Source organism: Coptis chinensis, chromosome 6 (assembly GCF_015680905.1).
Source record: "Coptis chinensis isolate HL-2020 chromosome 6, ASM1568090v1, whole genome shotgun sequence".
Lineage (NCBI taxonomy): Eukaryota > Viridiplantae > Streptophyta > Magnoliopsida > Ranunculales > Ranunculaceae > Coptis > Coptis chinensis.
Genome location: NC_141461.1, coordinates 30,584,819 through 30,598,965, shown reverse-complemented (window position 1 = coordinate 30,598,965; position 14,147 = coordinate 30,584,819). Strand labels below are relative to the sequence as shown.

General features: G+C 36.5%; 1 protein-coding gene, 1 long non-coding RNA gene and 1 pseudogene across 3 annotated transcripts; 2 read left to right on the top strand and 1 right to left on the bottom strand.

Annotated features, from left to right (window-relative positions):
• The first annotated feature begins 1,166 nt into the window (after positions 1-1,166).
• Positions 1,167-5,478, top strand: LOC147492545 (uncharacterized). The gene is made up of 4 exons (XR_015199205.1): positions 1,167-1,289; positions 1,382-1,497; positions 1,988-2,044; positions 3,400-5,478. It is a non-coding gene; the product is annotated as an uncharacterized LOC147492545 (long non-coding RNA).
• Positions 5,479-7,988: 2,510 nt separating this feature from the next.
• On the top strand, positions 7,989-9,724 carry LOC147492544 (DNA-directed RNA polymerase V subunit 1-like; annotated as a pseudogene).
• Positions 8,083-13,655, bottom strand: LOC147492543 (F-box/LRR-repeat protein At4g14103-like). 2 transcript variants are annotated; one of them, XM_086566740.1, is made up of 2 exons: positions 11,199-13,655; positions 8,083-11,091 (listed from the first exon to the last, which is right to left on the bottom strand). In XM_086566740.1, the coding sequence occupies exon 1, from the start codon at positions 12,276-12,278 to the stop codon at positions 11,424-11,426; it is 855 nt and encodes a 284-aa protein (XP_086422866.1). In that variant the 5' UTR covers positions 12,279-13,655; the 3' UTR covers positions 8,083-11,091; positions 11,199-11,423. The 2 variants fall into 2 exon arrangements, with proteins under 2 accessions (XP_086422866.1, XP_086422867.1); XM_086566741.1 differs by having other exon boundaries at positions 8,083-11,081.
• Positions 13,656-14,147: the final 492 nt, after the last annotated feature.

The following is a 14,147-nucleotide window of genomic DNA, read 5'->3' as shown; positions in this document are numbered from 1 at the left end:
AGGTCTAAGTAGTAAATATATGGAAAGTCATTATTTCCCTCTGTGGTTGCATTGCATGTATGATAATTTCCTTCATTGGAGCTGTATACATTTTTCAAAGTCCCCCTTTCTACTTAATGACTCACACAGAAATAATAAATGGGGCAAACAAAATTTTGAGTTTTCCTTTGTTAGTGTTCTTGGTTGAGATTTATTTGTTGTAAATGCAATGCATGTTCATTTAAGCTGACGTTGACATATTGTTTGTCATTTTTGTGTCTTGTTGTGTAAATGTCTAAAGTTATTCTTTTGGATTATTAGGACATTACACCAAAATAAGACTTAGCTCTTAAGTTAAGATGAAGTTAGGGGATGGTTTTGTGTGTTGTTAATGGCTGCTCTTCATGTGGATGAAGATGCCTATGTATCCAGTCTATATCTTGAGAAATAGTAATGAGGTGAGGGTTAATAACTCAAGTTAGGGTTAATTGACCAGACTGGAATCAAGCCACACGTAGTTCTTGATGGTGGTTTTATAGGCATTAGGAGTGTGCATCGGATGTGACACGTATACTGATGAGTACAACTATGCGGTCAAGATAAATAATAGGCTTCTATAAGGGGCACATGGGTAGCAGCTGTAGGTGTTTAGGCTTATCTGAGTTGGCATAGGATGTAATGATGGTGAGTGGCTGTAATGATGCATGTATTACGGTGGGAAGGAGGCTTAGGGATAAAATTAGTAATGATGACAGTAGCAGGTGATGATGTCATGAGATGGGGTCGAGTGACGAGTCGCTGGGGCTGCGAGTCTTCTAATATATCGAGTGCTTGGAATCGTCTACGAGTGTGACGGGTATCCGTATGTCTGGGGTCACGTTATATTGTAGGAGTCGTTGCATGTGAGTCTTGTGCATATCACGTGACTAGTGGGATGTCCCTTACATGTTGCATAGAGAGAAATGGAAGAGAATCATTTACTGTCTCCTATTGTTGATGCAAGGGTTACAGATATTCGATTTAGTGTAGCAACACATGATGAAATTGTGAGTTGCCATTAGACCATTTTTCAGTTATAGTGTTTTTTAGCCTTATATACCAATATTGGACTTGTTTACTGTGTTATCTTACAGTTTTTGAAGGCTGTGTATGACAATGTGTTTTTTTTTAATGTTCTATGTAGTGTACATCATCTATCAGTGAGTGTTCTATTTCCCATCCCAATCAACTTAGGAACCCTTTTCTTGGTCTGCCCCTCGAAACGGGAACGTGTGAATCTTACGGGACAGCAGAACCTGGAAAGTGTGATGGTATGGATGATGTTACTTGTTGTTATGGCTTCCCACATGTTGAGTTTTTGTTTGTTGTTTCTCTTTGATGATACATCTTCTTTCTAATGCAGGTCATTTTGGGTATATTGAGCTCCCAACTAAAATTTATCATCCAAGCCACGTGACTGAGCTGAAAAGGCTTCTAAGCTCCGTTTGCTTGAAGTGCCTAAAATTGAAGAGGGGCAAGGTAGCTTCATGTTTCCACGTTATATGAAACTCCTAAATAAACCAAATCTGTATTCTACTAATATTAAAATCGAATAATGCTACTTTCTAAAACCATGCTTCTTGTCTTACATCATTCCCTTCTGTTTTAATGTGACTTTTCTAGCCTGTTGATGGGATTCCATCTTGTAAGAATAGGTTATAGAGAATACAACCTAATCTTTCTAAGTCGAATTGAGAAAAATAATTACATGTGGTGTGCGCCTTAGAGTAAAGTTCGTTTTGTTGCATACAATTGCAAGCGAAAATGAAGCTTCATGGTTAACTCAGAGTGGTTTTGGAGAATCATTTGAAATTTTGTAGTGGTACATATTTATACATCTGTACTTACTAAATTCTAATTTTTGTGCTTGATATATGTTAGAATTCTAAGAGGACATCTCCTCTTAGAACTCTAACAATATGTTTGTGTTTGTTGTTTTTAATGGTTTATGATTCTTTCTTTTTTCCAGATTAGGCAGAACGTTGGGAGTGATAGATTATCAACTATACCATGTTCTTATTGTCCGGTAAGCAATAGAACATGTTATAGGAACATACTCTCCTTTTCCCCGTTAGTGATTCTGTTTTCAATCCTTTATCTCATTTTGGTGTGCTTGCGTTGCCTGCAATCTAAGGTTAAACTGTATTATAGGAAGATGGATGGCCAACACGGATCCATCTATTCTGTTGTTTCTAGCATAAGAAACTCTCTGTTATTGTCAACCTTGTATAACTTCATTGACCTGTACAACACCATCCACAAACTACAAAAACCTAGGTCCTTGGATACGAGCAGATGATTATCCACTACCAAGTACCCGGAATGAAGTTTAGGAGTAGTATATTTATGGGAAGTGTTCTGTAACTTGAAAACCACTTTATCACCTCATTTTGTTCTTGTGCTAGCAGTTGATTTTGCATATAAGACCTTAATAGTCTCATTTTTATATGCACTAACGTGGTATCATATGTTTATACAACATACAAACAATGAATATATATAGCACATTTTGCATGATCTTTCTCAGGAAAATGTTTGACATGGTCATAATTTCTATTTGAAGTCTTCTGGTATGGTTGGTAATATGGGTTTGCAGCAATCATGACAATTGATAAGATGTGTGAGTTGGGACTTTAGAAAAAGGTTTTGACTGTGTGAATTCTTCGTGTGAGGGTTATGTGTTCTTCATGAGGAACAAGGTTGTGAAGCCCCAAAATCAACATAAGCTTTGGAGTTAGGTTCCACAGTCATATCTTTGGACATACTTTATATCAAATCATTTCTCCTTGATGACAGCCTTTAACCTGTTAACCTGCCCAGAAGAGGACATAAAAAAAGCATAACCTTTCTTAGTGCAGTGGAAATGTGGACATACGGATTCGGTAGGGTTCACCATCTAAATGGTTTTCTTGTTATCAAAAGGCAAAGAAATCTTGTTTGCACAAGCCCTCAAACTGTATGCGTCCTGCTTTTAAAAGTTCGATCTAGGTTATAGATACAAATATGGAAAGAAATACTAGATCTAGGTTTACGTAGGTAATTAGGTGAGATCCGACTCCCTATTATGTTGTTAGTGAACTTTATGCAATCATTTATCCTTTATTGCAGTAACTTTACAATTGTTTGAATAGTCAATTTTTCAAAAAATTTATGTGTATTCATTCCATAGTGGTTTGTTTTGGTTTCAATAAGTTTTTAAAGCGGTTAGGTTTAACTTGCAAGTATGCTGGGAGCTACTTTATTTTTCAGAATGCTTGTGTTTCTATTTGTGTTGAAGAACACAAATCAAGTTTTGTTAATTTATAGAATGTTGAAAAGGAATTTTCACTTATACCTTTGATTATGGATCTCACTATCGGATCATAATGTGTTGTTTTGCAGGAATTTCCCCAAATTCTTGTAAACGAATTTAAAACAACTGATGGTGTTATTTTCTTAGAACTGAAAGTTGCGACCAGGTCAATCCCACACAACGGTTTCTGGAATTTCTTGAATAGATATAGTGGTTACCGCTGGAGAGGGAAAGAGTTGCATTTTACTCCCTCGTGAGGTATTTTTTATGCTGCATTCTAGATTATTATATTTATATCTACTTGGCTACGTTCCCCCTCTCTCCATTCATATACATTTTCATTTTGCTCCAAAGTAAGAGTTCATTGAAAATAAGCAAATTTAGGCCGAATCTCATCTTGCCATCAAATCCTCAATAGTGGGGGTACGCCAAAGCCAAGACCACATGATCGTCTTTTAATTACATAATAAATAATATATAAAAAATTACATAAGGTTTGTTAAAAAATTTGTCTGGTCATTATCTTTCTTAAATTATTCATGCAATTCTTATTGCAGTATCAAATACATTTTTTATTTTATTTTATTTTATTATTATCCTGGCATATTATTTAGTGATTGAGTTTGGTGCGTTTGATATTGAGCTGTTCCTGATTTTGGCTAAGTGTAATATATAACAAAATCATTGACCTCGAAACTGGATGGCTCGGATCTACATGCTTTGGCATACTGCATACTCATAGGTTGAGCATTTACTATCATCAACACTAATGAAGTGCCTGAAAACTGACTGCACTTTCCTTTAGTTTCTAATGTTATATTCATCTCAAAAATTCTTTATTTAAGAAAACGCTATGGCTTATGTCTTGAGGAGCATATCAAGGCCTTACCAGCAACTGTCTCCTTGAGGCTTAAGGTTTAGTAAGAGTATAATAGGCTTACACTTCATGTGATTGTGGCACACACCTTATGGCTATAACTTCACTATGCGAACTCTGAGCTACTATAATTTATAGGTTATACATAGGTTGCATTGACACTCCGTATCGGACACGGATAAGAATTGTCGGACACGACAAAATATCAAAATTTGAGATAAATTACATGCAATATGTGTCCGACACGATTTTTTTTCAAAATATGGCGTGTCCACGTAACCTAGGGTTATACGCAGTAGAGAAGAAAGCTCTGAACTGTTTAGTAGTTAGTGGTAATGATAATCATTATAGTTGTCTATGTTTACCAGCTGATGCATTCAGCACATAGTGTCGAAAGACATACCATCTATGATACAAGAAACACTTCTATGCAGATTCCTGCACTAATTGTTACTTTTTTAACGAGCACGTTGCTCTTATAGTCTAATAAATCAATAAATAGTACTGCGTTTAGGTAGCATTAGAGGCAGTGTGAGTGTGTCCTGGTGGGGGGTTGAGTTTGCTCACTTGTTGGAGGTAAGGTCCAGTCTCTTTAATCAGGTAAGCGGGTTTCACCTTTAGCCATCATGTGGGGCATGTGCCTCTGGGATTTTGTGGCTAGAGGATCTATTGCTTTGGTTTGTCGGTGATAAACTGATATATTTAGGCTGTTTGGTATTGCTTGGTTTTATTGTTTTTGCTATCAGTTCGTACTCTTGTAGATCTTCTCGATCTACTTTGCTTTGATTGTTAAAATTTTACTTTTACTGAGCGAAACAAATAGGCGGCAAGTTTATTTTGACACTAGCTGTAACGTGTTTCAAATACCATTTGTAAGAATGATGTTTCTGTTAATCCTTATTATATGTCAGAGTATATCATCTTATAACTTTTTGAAAATATGATTGTTAACTCGCATGTATTCAGAATTATAAAATCCTTTTTGTTTTCTCCTCTTTAGTTATACTCAAACCCCCAAAGGCTGAAAGGCTTCTTGATGTGTTGTTTGTTTTCCAACTATAACAGGTATTAAAAATTCTGAATAACTGTTATAAAAACATTACTTAGTTTTTAATATGTATGAAACATGTCTTTGGTTGGGTTTGAACTAATGACCTTTTCTCTTTTACTACACTTAAGTGTGGGACTTTAGTCCCACATTGGAGAAAAAACTTGAGGTTCATATGTTTATATGGCTTATGTCTTTGCATAGGTGTAGTGGTGTAGAGAGATATAAGGGTGCTCACGCGCCCACAAGGCCACATGGGTCTAGAGCCTCCCAAACCCTGGAGCTCCCAAAAAACAATATATTTGCCGCACGCGTTGCATATACCGGCAAAATCACTTTGCATTTCTTCTAATGCAAGCTTACATGTAGATGCCCTCAATCAAGTGTTTTACATTCATTCTAATGCAATATCATTTGTAGATGCGTTCATTCAATCAATCAAGTATTTTGCATCTTTATCTTCTTCTATAAGATCAACAGTCGAACTACACAAAAAAAAGAAATTACTTTTCTTCTCTTTTTACAAACTATGGTTTTATGTATGCTAAAGTGTGTCTGAGAGTTCCTAGAGCCCACTAGAGTGTTGTCTTGTGGGATCATTGGTCATTGAATCCTGGGAGGTGTGTGCCAGAGGTCGTCAGCATATACCGGCAGCAATTTCACCTTAAGGACATTGTGATTTCACAAACCTTGATTGTTTGTTGCTACTATTCTAATTTATTGGTTCTTTATATATTATTGTTGCTGGACATCAGGTAACAAAGTATTAGTTTTCCAACAATCTGAAGGCGAAATTATTACTCTTTTACTTCGTTACTAATTGATGGAAAAGCATGGTAAGTTGTCTGTCAATTCTGAAATTTTCGCTGGAAAGAATTTTAAGATTTAGCAGATGAAAATGAAGTTTTATTTGATTACCTTGAAACTTATTCTTGCTGAAAATGAACATGAGCCTACACCTGTGTTGCATGGGTACGCTGAAATTCCCTGCGTGTCCCGTGTCGTGTCGTACCAACACCGACACGATACAGATTCATGGTCGGAGTCGAAGGAAAAAAAAAAACTTATTCAAAGAGAGAGAGGAGAAATAGAGAGGAGAAGTAGGAATATTGACCGGTGAGTCTCCCTTGCACAAATTTTCTTATTTTTCTTTCTTCTCTTTCTATATCTTGCTTGGTAATGGCGGCTGTACAACCAGATCTAGGATTTTGGAAAATAGAAGGAAGAAGATCTAATTAAGTTGCTGATGTCAGCAACTTAAAATGGGTGGAAATAACAAATGGGACAGTCTTGAAACAAAAAATGCGGGTTGGGCTTTTCTAGAATGGGTGTTTAAACCTCTAATTAGTAATAATTGTTAAATGTTTCAAACTTTCAAAGCCCAATGAGCCTTGTCATGTGGATACAACTAAATTTCTAGGTACAATTTCAAACATTATCATTATAGAATCCAACTACCTTACTCCCTTAACAGTGTGCTTTTCAAGATTCAATATTTTAGATTTAAAATAATTTTTTTTTAGAAAAATTATAATATTAGCCGTGTCTCTGTGTTTTGATTTTCAGACTTTGCCGTGTCCAAATTGTCGTACCCGTGTCCAAACCCGACACTCGTATCCGTACCCATGCAACACAGCCCTGCACGCTTTGATAGACTTGAAAAATGGGATAAGAAAGACTACTTATGCCACAATTATATGCTTGATTGCTAAACTCATGAGTTTTTGGGCTTTTTCTTTCTTGCATTAGAAATAGTCAAACCACGGTTTTCTTCCACGCACAATCTCCTCAATCACACTGCGTGATTAGTGGATCTGGCTAACGTTCGTCTTTATCTTAATCTATAAGATCAACAGTCGAACTACACAAAAAACTTAGGGTTTGAAAGGAAAATAAGAGTGGTCCACCTTTTCCATACAAATGGAAAAAGGGTTTTGGTTTTAGCTAACCCCTCGAAAATTTTGTGGAAAGGAAAGGAAAGGAAATAGATAAATAGGGACTTACTACTAATACACTCCACTCAACAATACAATTATTCTTTCCATAGCTTTTGCAAATGATTATTTTTTCCCCAGCTTTTACTTTCCTTTTTCCCAGATGGGTTTAAAATTATTTCCTTTTTCCATTCCATGGAATTTATTTCTATTATGTCTTCTAACAAACAAGTTCTTATTTACAAACTATGGTTTTACGTATTTTACTGAGGATGGGTATATCGGAGATTTATGATGGAATTACTATTATGTCTTCTGTAATGGATACAGATATGTCACTGACTATGATTTCACAAGTACTGCTACAGTGCTTTCAGGTCTTGGTGATCGAACGTTGTGATCGTTTCCATTGCATCTGATTTCCAGGATATATCTGTATCCATACTCGGGAAAGTTCTTAAACAAGTTGAAATGATAAAGCGCTCAAGATCGGGTCTTCCAAATTTCGAGTCTCATGAGGTTGAGGTGAATGATTTGTAGTCAATGGTTGTGGAATGCAAATGGTGAATCATGAATTCTAATCCCAACTGCAATAACTCATTGCATTTTATCCTGCGGAAACGTAAATACAGAACTCACTCCACACAACTGATAACCATTTGATTTTGACAAATAATTAGAGCTGAAAAATGTTATAAGGAGTTGATTTACATATTCTTAGATCCAAAATTTGGGATGACTTTCATCTCATACTCGTGTTGTTTACTTTTATAACGTCAAGGATTCTCTTGATATCATATTGAGACCTGGAATCAGTAAATGAAATCTTGGTTTTATCAGCAAGGGTTCAGGATTACTGGTGATGCCTACAAAAGGGTGAATGAAATTGGCCTGCCACTCGAAATTGCTCAAAGGATTACATTTGAAGAGAAGGTAACTGAATGTAACAAGGTTCACCTACAAGAATTGGTCGACAACAAGTTGTGCTTAATGTACAGTGATGGCGCTTCCAAGTATTCCTTATGGGAAGGTTCGAAGGGCCATACAGTTCTAAGGTTACAAGTTGTACATAGAAGAATACTGGACGAGGATGTCGTGTTCATTGATAGGCCACCACGTACACACAAACACTCACTTCAAACACTATTTGTTTATGTTCACGAAGATCACACCGTTAAGATCAATCCACTAATTTGTGGACCGATGCTGACTTTGACGGTGACTATTCATATATTTTACCCTCATTCTCTTGCTGTAAGAGCAGAGATGTTGGAGTTATTTGCTGTAGAACAACAACTGCTAAGCTCTCACACTGGTAGCCTGAACTTGCAGTTAGCAAATGATGCATTGCTGACACTGAAGCTTATGTTCAAGAACTTTTTCTTTGATAAGGCAACAGCTCAGGAGCTAGCCATGGCTGTTTCAACTAGTTTAGCACAACCTGCACTGTTGAAGGCTAATTCTGTTGGATCTCGATGGACAAGTTTACAAATACTTCAGTCTGTATTACCATATCATTTTGACTGTTTGGGGTAGAGATACTTTGTTAGTCAAAGGAAGATACTGAAATTTGATTTTAACAGGGATATGCTGGAATTTTTGTTCAATGAAATAATCAGTTTTGTTTTTTTCCGAAAATGGTGCGAAAGAGGCACTTGATGTTTTTGACTGTGTACAACCACTCTTGCTGGAAAATTTGTTTTTGGAAGGTTATAGTATTTGCTTAAAAGACTTCTCAAGTTCTCAGTTCCAAAGTCTTTTTTGGAAGATCTTCCAACTAGTATTCAAGAGGGTTCATCCCTGCTGCATCGCTTGAGATGTAGGTACAATGAGCTGGTGGAGTTGCAAGTAAGGAATAACCTGACCAGTGTAAAAGCACCTGCTGCAAATTTCCTTCTTAAACATTCTGGCCTGGGCAATTTGATAGATTCCGAAAGTGAGTCTTCCATTAACAAGGTGGTTGAACAGATTGGCTTCTGAGGTATTCAACTTGCTGATAGAGGGAAAGTTTACTCGAGGAATTTGGTTGAGGACATGACTTCACTTTTCCTTCCTAAGTATGCTTCTAATGGAGTCAAATACCAGTCTGAGGCATTTGGAGATCAAGAGTTGTTTTTTCATGGTCTTGAACCCCTATGAGGATTTGGTACATTGTATCTATTCAAGAGAAGTGATTGTTTTACCAGGAACCTTATTTAAGAACTTAATGACTGTTCTTCGAGATGTTGTCCTGTGCTATGATGGGACTGAGAAATATCTGTAGTAATTCCATAATCCAGTTTAAATACGAAGCAGAGTCTAGGATTAATGGCGATAGATTTTATCCTCCTGGTGAGGCTGTAGGTGCTTTAGCAGCAACCACAATATCAAACCCTTCATTTAAGGCAGTTCTTGATTCATCAGCAAGTAGCAATGCATCATGGGAGCTAATGAAGATATTCATGTTTATGAAAATTTCTTCTGTTTTGCGTTTCTCATTTACTCTTTGGGTATATAATCCTCATTTACATTTACTTTGTTTTTCAGGAAATCCTATTTCTGAAAATCAATTTTAAAAATGATCTCAATGACTGGCGGGTTCTTTTGTACTAGAATGATTGCAGCATTTTGTGAAACGCAAAATAGGATTTCTTTGCATCTACTTTGGATCATGAGATATCAAAAATTTTCAGGATATCCTGCAAATGTTTTTAAATGTTACAAATGCATATCCAAAGAAATCTTCACAAAGGTTCTTTTTTTGAATAAGTCAAAGCATATATAAACAAAGAGAGTTACATAACGGGGTGTGATCAGGGGAGGACCTAACAACATGTAACCAACCATCTATCGTTTGCCACCAAATAAAAGCTTATCCCTCAAGGTCAGATGGTCTGTCCTTAAAAGTTTTTGTGCATGCTCAAAATCATAGAAAAAGGTCCCACATTCACAGCAAGCATACGTTAAACCAAGAGTGTCCTCCCAAATCTCCTTAATGTATCCATCAAGGTTCTTACCTTTATATTTTGCCTTGGATGCTTGCTTCATCTAGCTAAGGTAGGACTGATTTCACCAGGTGAACGTCCCTTGACCACACTTGGAGGGGGTTCTTTACATTCATTCCTAGACTCCTAGTAGCTCTTTTTGGCCTACTCACCGTAGTCCGTTCATCGACTTGTTTTACAGTGTTAATTGGTCTTCTACCATCTCTATGCATGTTGCCTGTTGTGTACATTTCCCATAGCACTCGACCAGCCTCTGCATCTATCTTGAACGCGGCACAGCCTTATTCTCTTAGTCATTTTTGGTTTTCTTTATTAAATTATATAATTTGTGTTTAGTTAAGTTGTGATTGTGATTTTTATTAAGAAAGAGAAGTCCACTCTGCTAATTTCATGCAGCAGTCTTATCCTTCCAGTCAATAATTGAATATCGAATTGATTGTCTCGAATGTGAAGAATCCCATTTTGAAATCTGGCAATTAGAGACCGCTCATTACTTGGGGGCTCACCATCAAAAGAAAAAAAGTTACTTGGGGATAAGTTGTGGTTGTTCAGTGATCCATGATCCAAAATAAAAGTACAAAACAAGTACTAATTCTACTAACGCAAAGTATAAACAATGGTCAGACATTAGAAGTTCAAGTTCCATTCTACATGAACAAAATCCCCACGCTCGCAGAGGCTCGTGGAGACGTTAGCAGCCTTTCCCCAGTTTTCATCACCTCTTTTTTAGCCATGGAAACAGCCTCAGATGAAGTACCAGCAACAATGATCATTTTCTCCAGAACCACTGCACTCTTAAGTAGAAATTGTACAAATTTGACTTCGTTCTCGTGTCCTCCAAAGTTCTGAATTCTGACTAACTTGAGATGAGGCAGGCTGTTGTTTGACCCTAGTTCTTCTGCTTTTAGATAAGGTCCTCTATATCTCCCTGGATGATACTTAGCAGTGACCAACACCGTAAGTGTACGGTTAGAACTTCAGACATAATAGAATGATTTAGGAAGAAAGCAACTTAAATGAACTTCTTTATATGCTTGTCACTTACCACAATGGTGTCCAAGAGAAGAGTTTCGAGGTTGGGTGAGTGCTTCAACAAATTTGTAGTCACAACGATATCAGAATTTTTGTATGTAATTCCCAACTTAAGCAGCTTCAAATTATTTTTTTTGGGTAAAATGCATTCTAATTATTCACTTACCTAAAGGTACGAAAAGTACAAGTAGCAGCCGAGTCATTTAACAAAAGACTATTTACAGAGTTAGGTGGCCTATCACACCAAATAGAGATAACACCCAATTGCATTGGCCAGTGAGATAAGATTGTCTAGAGCACACTCTTCTGTTAAGTATTCCAGGTATATTTCGATGGATACTAGAGAAGGAGCAGAAACTTTTATACCGAAAGGAAGGAGTAATTGATGGCCATTTTTTGGACATTGTTTTATGATCAAAATCTTTAGTTGCTGAGCTGTTATCTTCAATAACTTGTGATTCCTAAAATCACAATCATCAAGAATCAAAGTTTTCAAGACAGGTAAAGCAGAAGAGAAAAGAGTATTGGTTTGATCGTTATCCACAAAAGTGACATGTTCTAGATGCAGGTCTTGGAGAGAAGATATGCATGCTATGGTAAGTGGATTTGCTATCGCGTAATTGAAACTCAGTTTGAGCTCTCTTAGTGAGTTACAAATGTGAAGACGAGTTAATTCAAAGGAATCCACATTAATTATTTCAAGATCAAGAGATTCGACATTACGTCTGGCAGCAGCGATGATCCACAGATTTATACGAGATAGATCGTCTTTGATATGTCCCCATGAATGACGAAGTTTTGGTAAATTAGAATAATCGCGTAAAAGTAGTACAGTGTATATGAAATTAGAGAAGTTTATAGGTCCTTCTATATTTTGGTTTGATCCATTGGGAACAAGGAACTCAGTCTGATCAAAGTCTAATGTGGGAATAGAATGCCAGAGATCTTTCCATCTCTTGGACAAAACACAGGTTTGAACTACATAGTTGGTTGGGACAAAACACAGGTTTGAACTACAATCAGGCAAACCACTTATCCTACCAGCACTTGTCCTCATTGCTTTCACACCCGTAAGTTGGTTTGCCATCGCCATGAAGTGGCTGACTTGAGAGAACTGGTTCTTGAAAAAAAAGAAGGTAGGGAGTTACTTTTTTTATGCGACCTCGTTTTATATACCCAAAAGTTTCAGCAGAACATAAACTTCTATTTTAAAAGGGGCTTAATTAATGAAGTTTTGCAAACACTAAAATAAGGCAAGGTATTACAAAACCCGGCCTAGAGTCTTCATCATACAAGAAATGGGCCTCAACTTCCTATTCTGATCCGGCTACTTAAAAAACACCCTCCCATTCGGCCCGCACTACATCTACTATCTACTATCTATATACTAAAGCAGAGACCTCCCAGAACACGTCCAAGTTGATGGTGTTTGTAATTGGCAGAGCTTACAGTAGCATCTGTACTGCCATAACTCAATTAGCCAAATATGTGTATGTTTTGTTTTGTAAAGATTCATTATATATAAGCTACTTGGATGTCAATGTAATCAATCTGATTGAAAGTAAGATACTTCGGCAAGCATTTTCAGACTTCCTTAATATTGAAATTATTTATCTTTGTTTGAGTCCTAGATAAGGGTTTGTTTTAGTAGGGTGAAAAAATGTGGATTTACTGCTAAGTTGAATGTTGTTGGTGCATGGTTGTCAACATTTATAGAATATGTGAGCATTCAATACAGATCTGACGAGGACATGTTTGAAGTTATATCAAGTGCAGCTTTTAATCCATCACTTATAACAGTTCAAATTTTTTTTTGCATGTATAGTTGGGCAGAAGCCGAGCAAGGCCAGATATACTATTTAAATGATACTACTGAAGTGGTAAGGATGCTTCAAAGACTTGCATATGCTTCCTGTCAAAAGCCAAGATATAGTTCTAACACTGAAGCCTCTTTTGAGTGTTGCATGAAATACACCTGAATCATAAATATTTTGTTCTTTAGTTGCATACAAGTGCGATGATGTCGATATGGTATGGATTAGACCACATCCCAATAGTATACCTTGGATTGCGTACTTGCATGCCCTCTGGAATAGGCTCTGGCCAGAATGTCATGTTGCTAGAACCAGCAATTTTTGAATAATAATTGATGGGATCAGTGCTACTCCCAATCTTTAGGTCTAGAGAAAACCCGCGACGCAAGCATTCGCTAGAAGGTGCTACTAGGTGCCATACTCTTTCATCGACAACCTGACTACTTATTGCAACATGAACAATAATAATCCAAAACTAGAAATAAAACCCCTTAAAAAAATTAGAAAAACATAAACTCTTCAAACAAAGTATACATATATTGTAAGCAATGAATCATTAGCTATCAATATACATATATTATTTATTCAAATAGACTTTAGGCTTTTGAGTCATTAGCTATATATGTAGCAAGTCCGGCCATAGGCCAGGCCAAATGGCTAGTTTTTTCTAAAAAATGGGGAGGTTATTTAATGCAGCGTGAATATAGGGAGGTTACTAGATTTTGGACCTGGGCATACGCCCGAGATATATTAAATATTGTGTGTGCTGAAAAGGCTTTACAAAATGTCTCACACAAATTTTCGAATCAGAATATATTTTTATTGAAAATAAATCGAAATACGTTAATGAGTAGGGATTATGGTGCATAAGTACTTGGAAACTAAGGGATCAAATTGAGATAGCTTCTTCACTTTGTGGTTTAGGATATTAATCCATAATTTTCAAATAGAATTATCTTAAACTCGATCTAGCTTGTATAATAGTTTTCTTAGATTTATGGTGATTTAGTGGCAAATTTTCGAATCATAATTTATTTTTATTGAAAATAAACCGAAATATGTTAATGAGTAGCGATTATGATGCATAAGTACTTGGAAACTAAGGGATCAAATTGAGATAGCCTCTTCACTTTGTGGTTTAGGATATT

Excerpts from the sequence above, each read along its gene's own strand:
- LOC147492543 (XM_086566740.1), bottom strand. The coding sequence starts at position 12,278 with ATGGCGATGGCAAACCAACTTACGGGTGTGAAAGCAATGAGGACAAGT.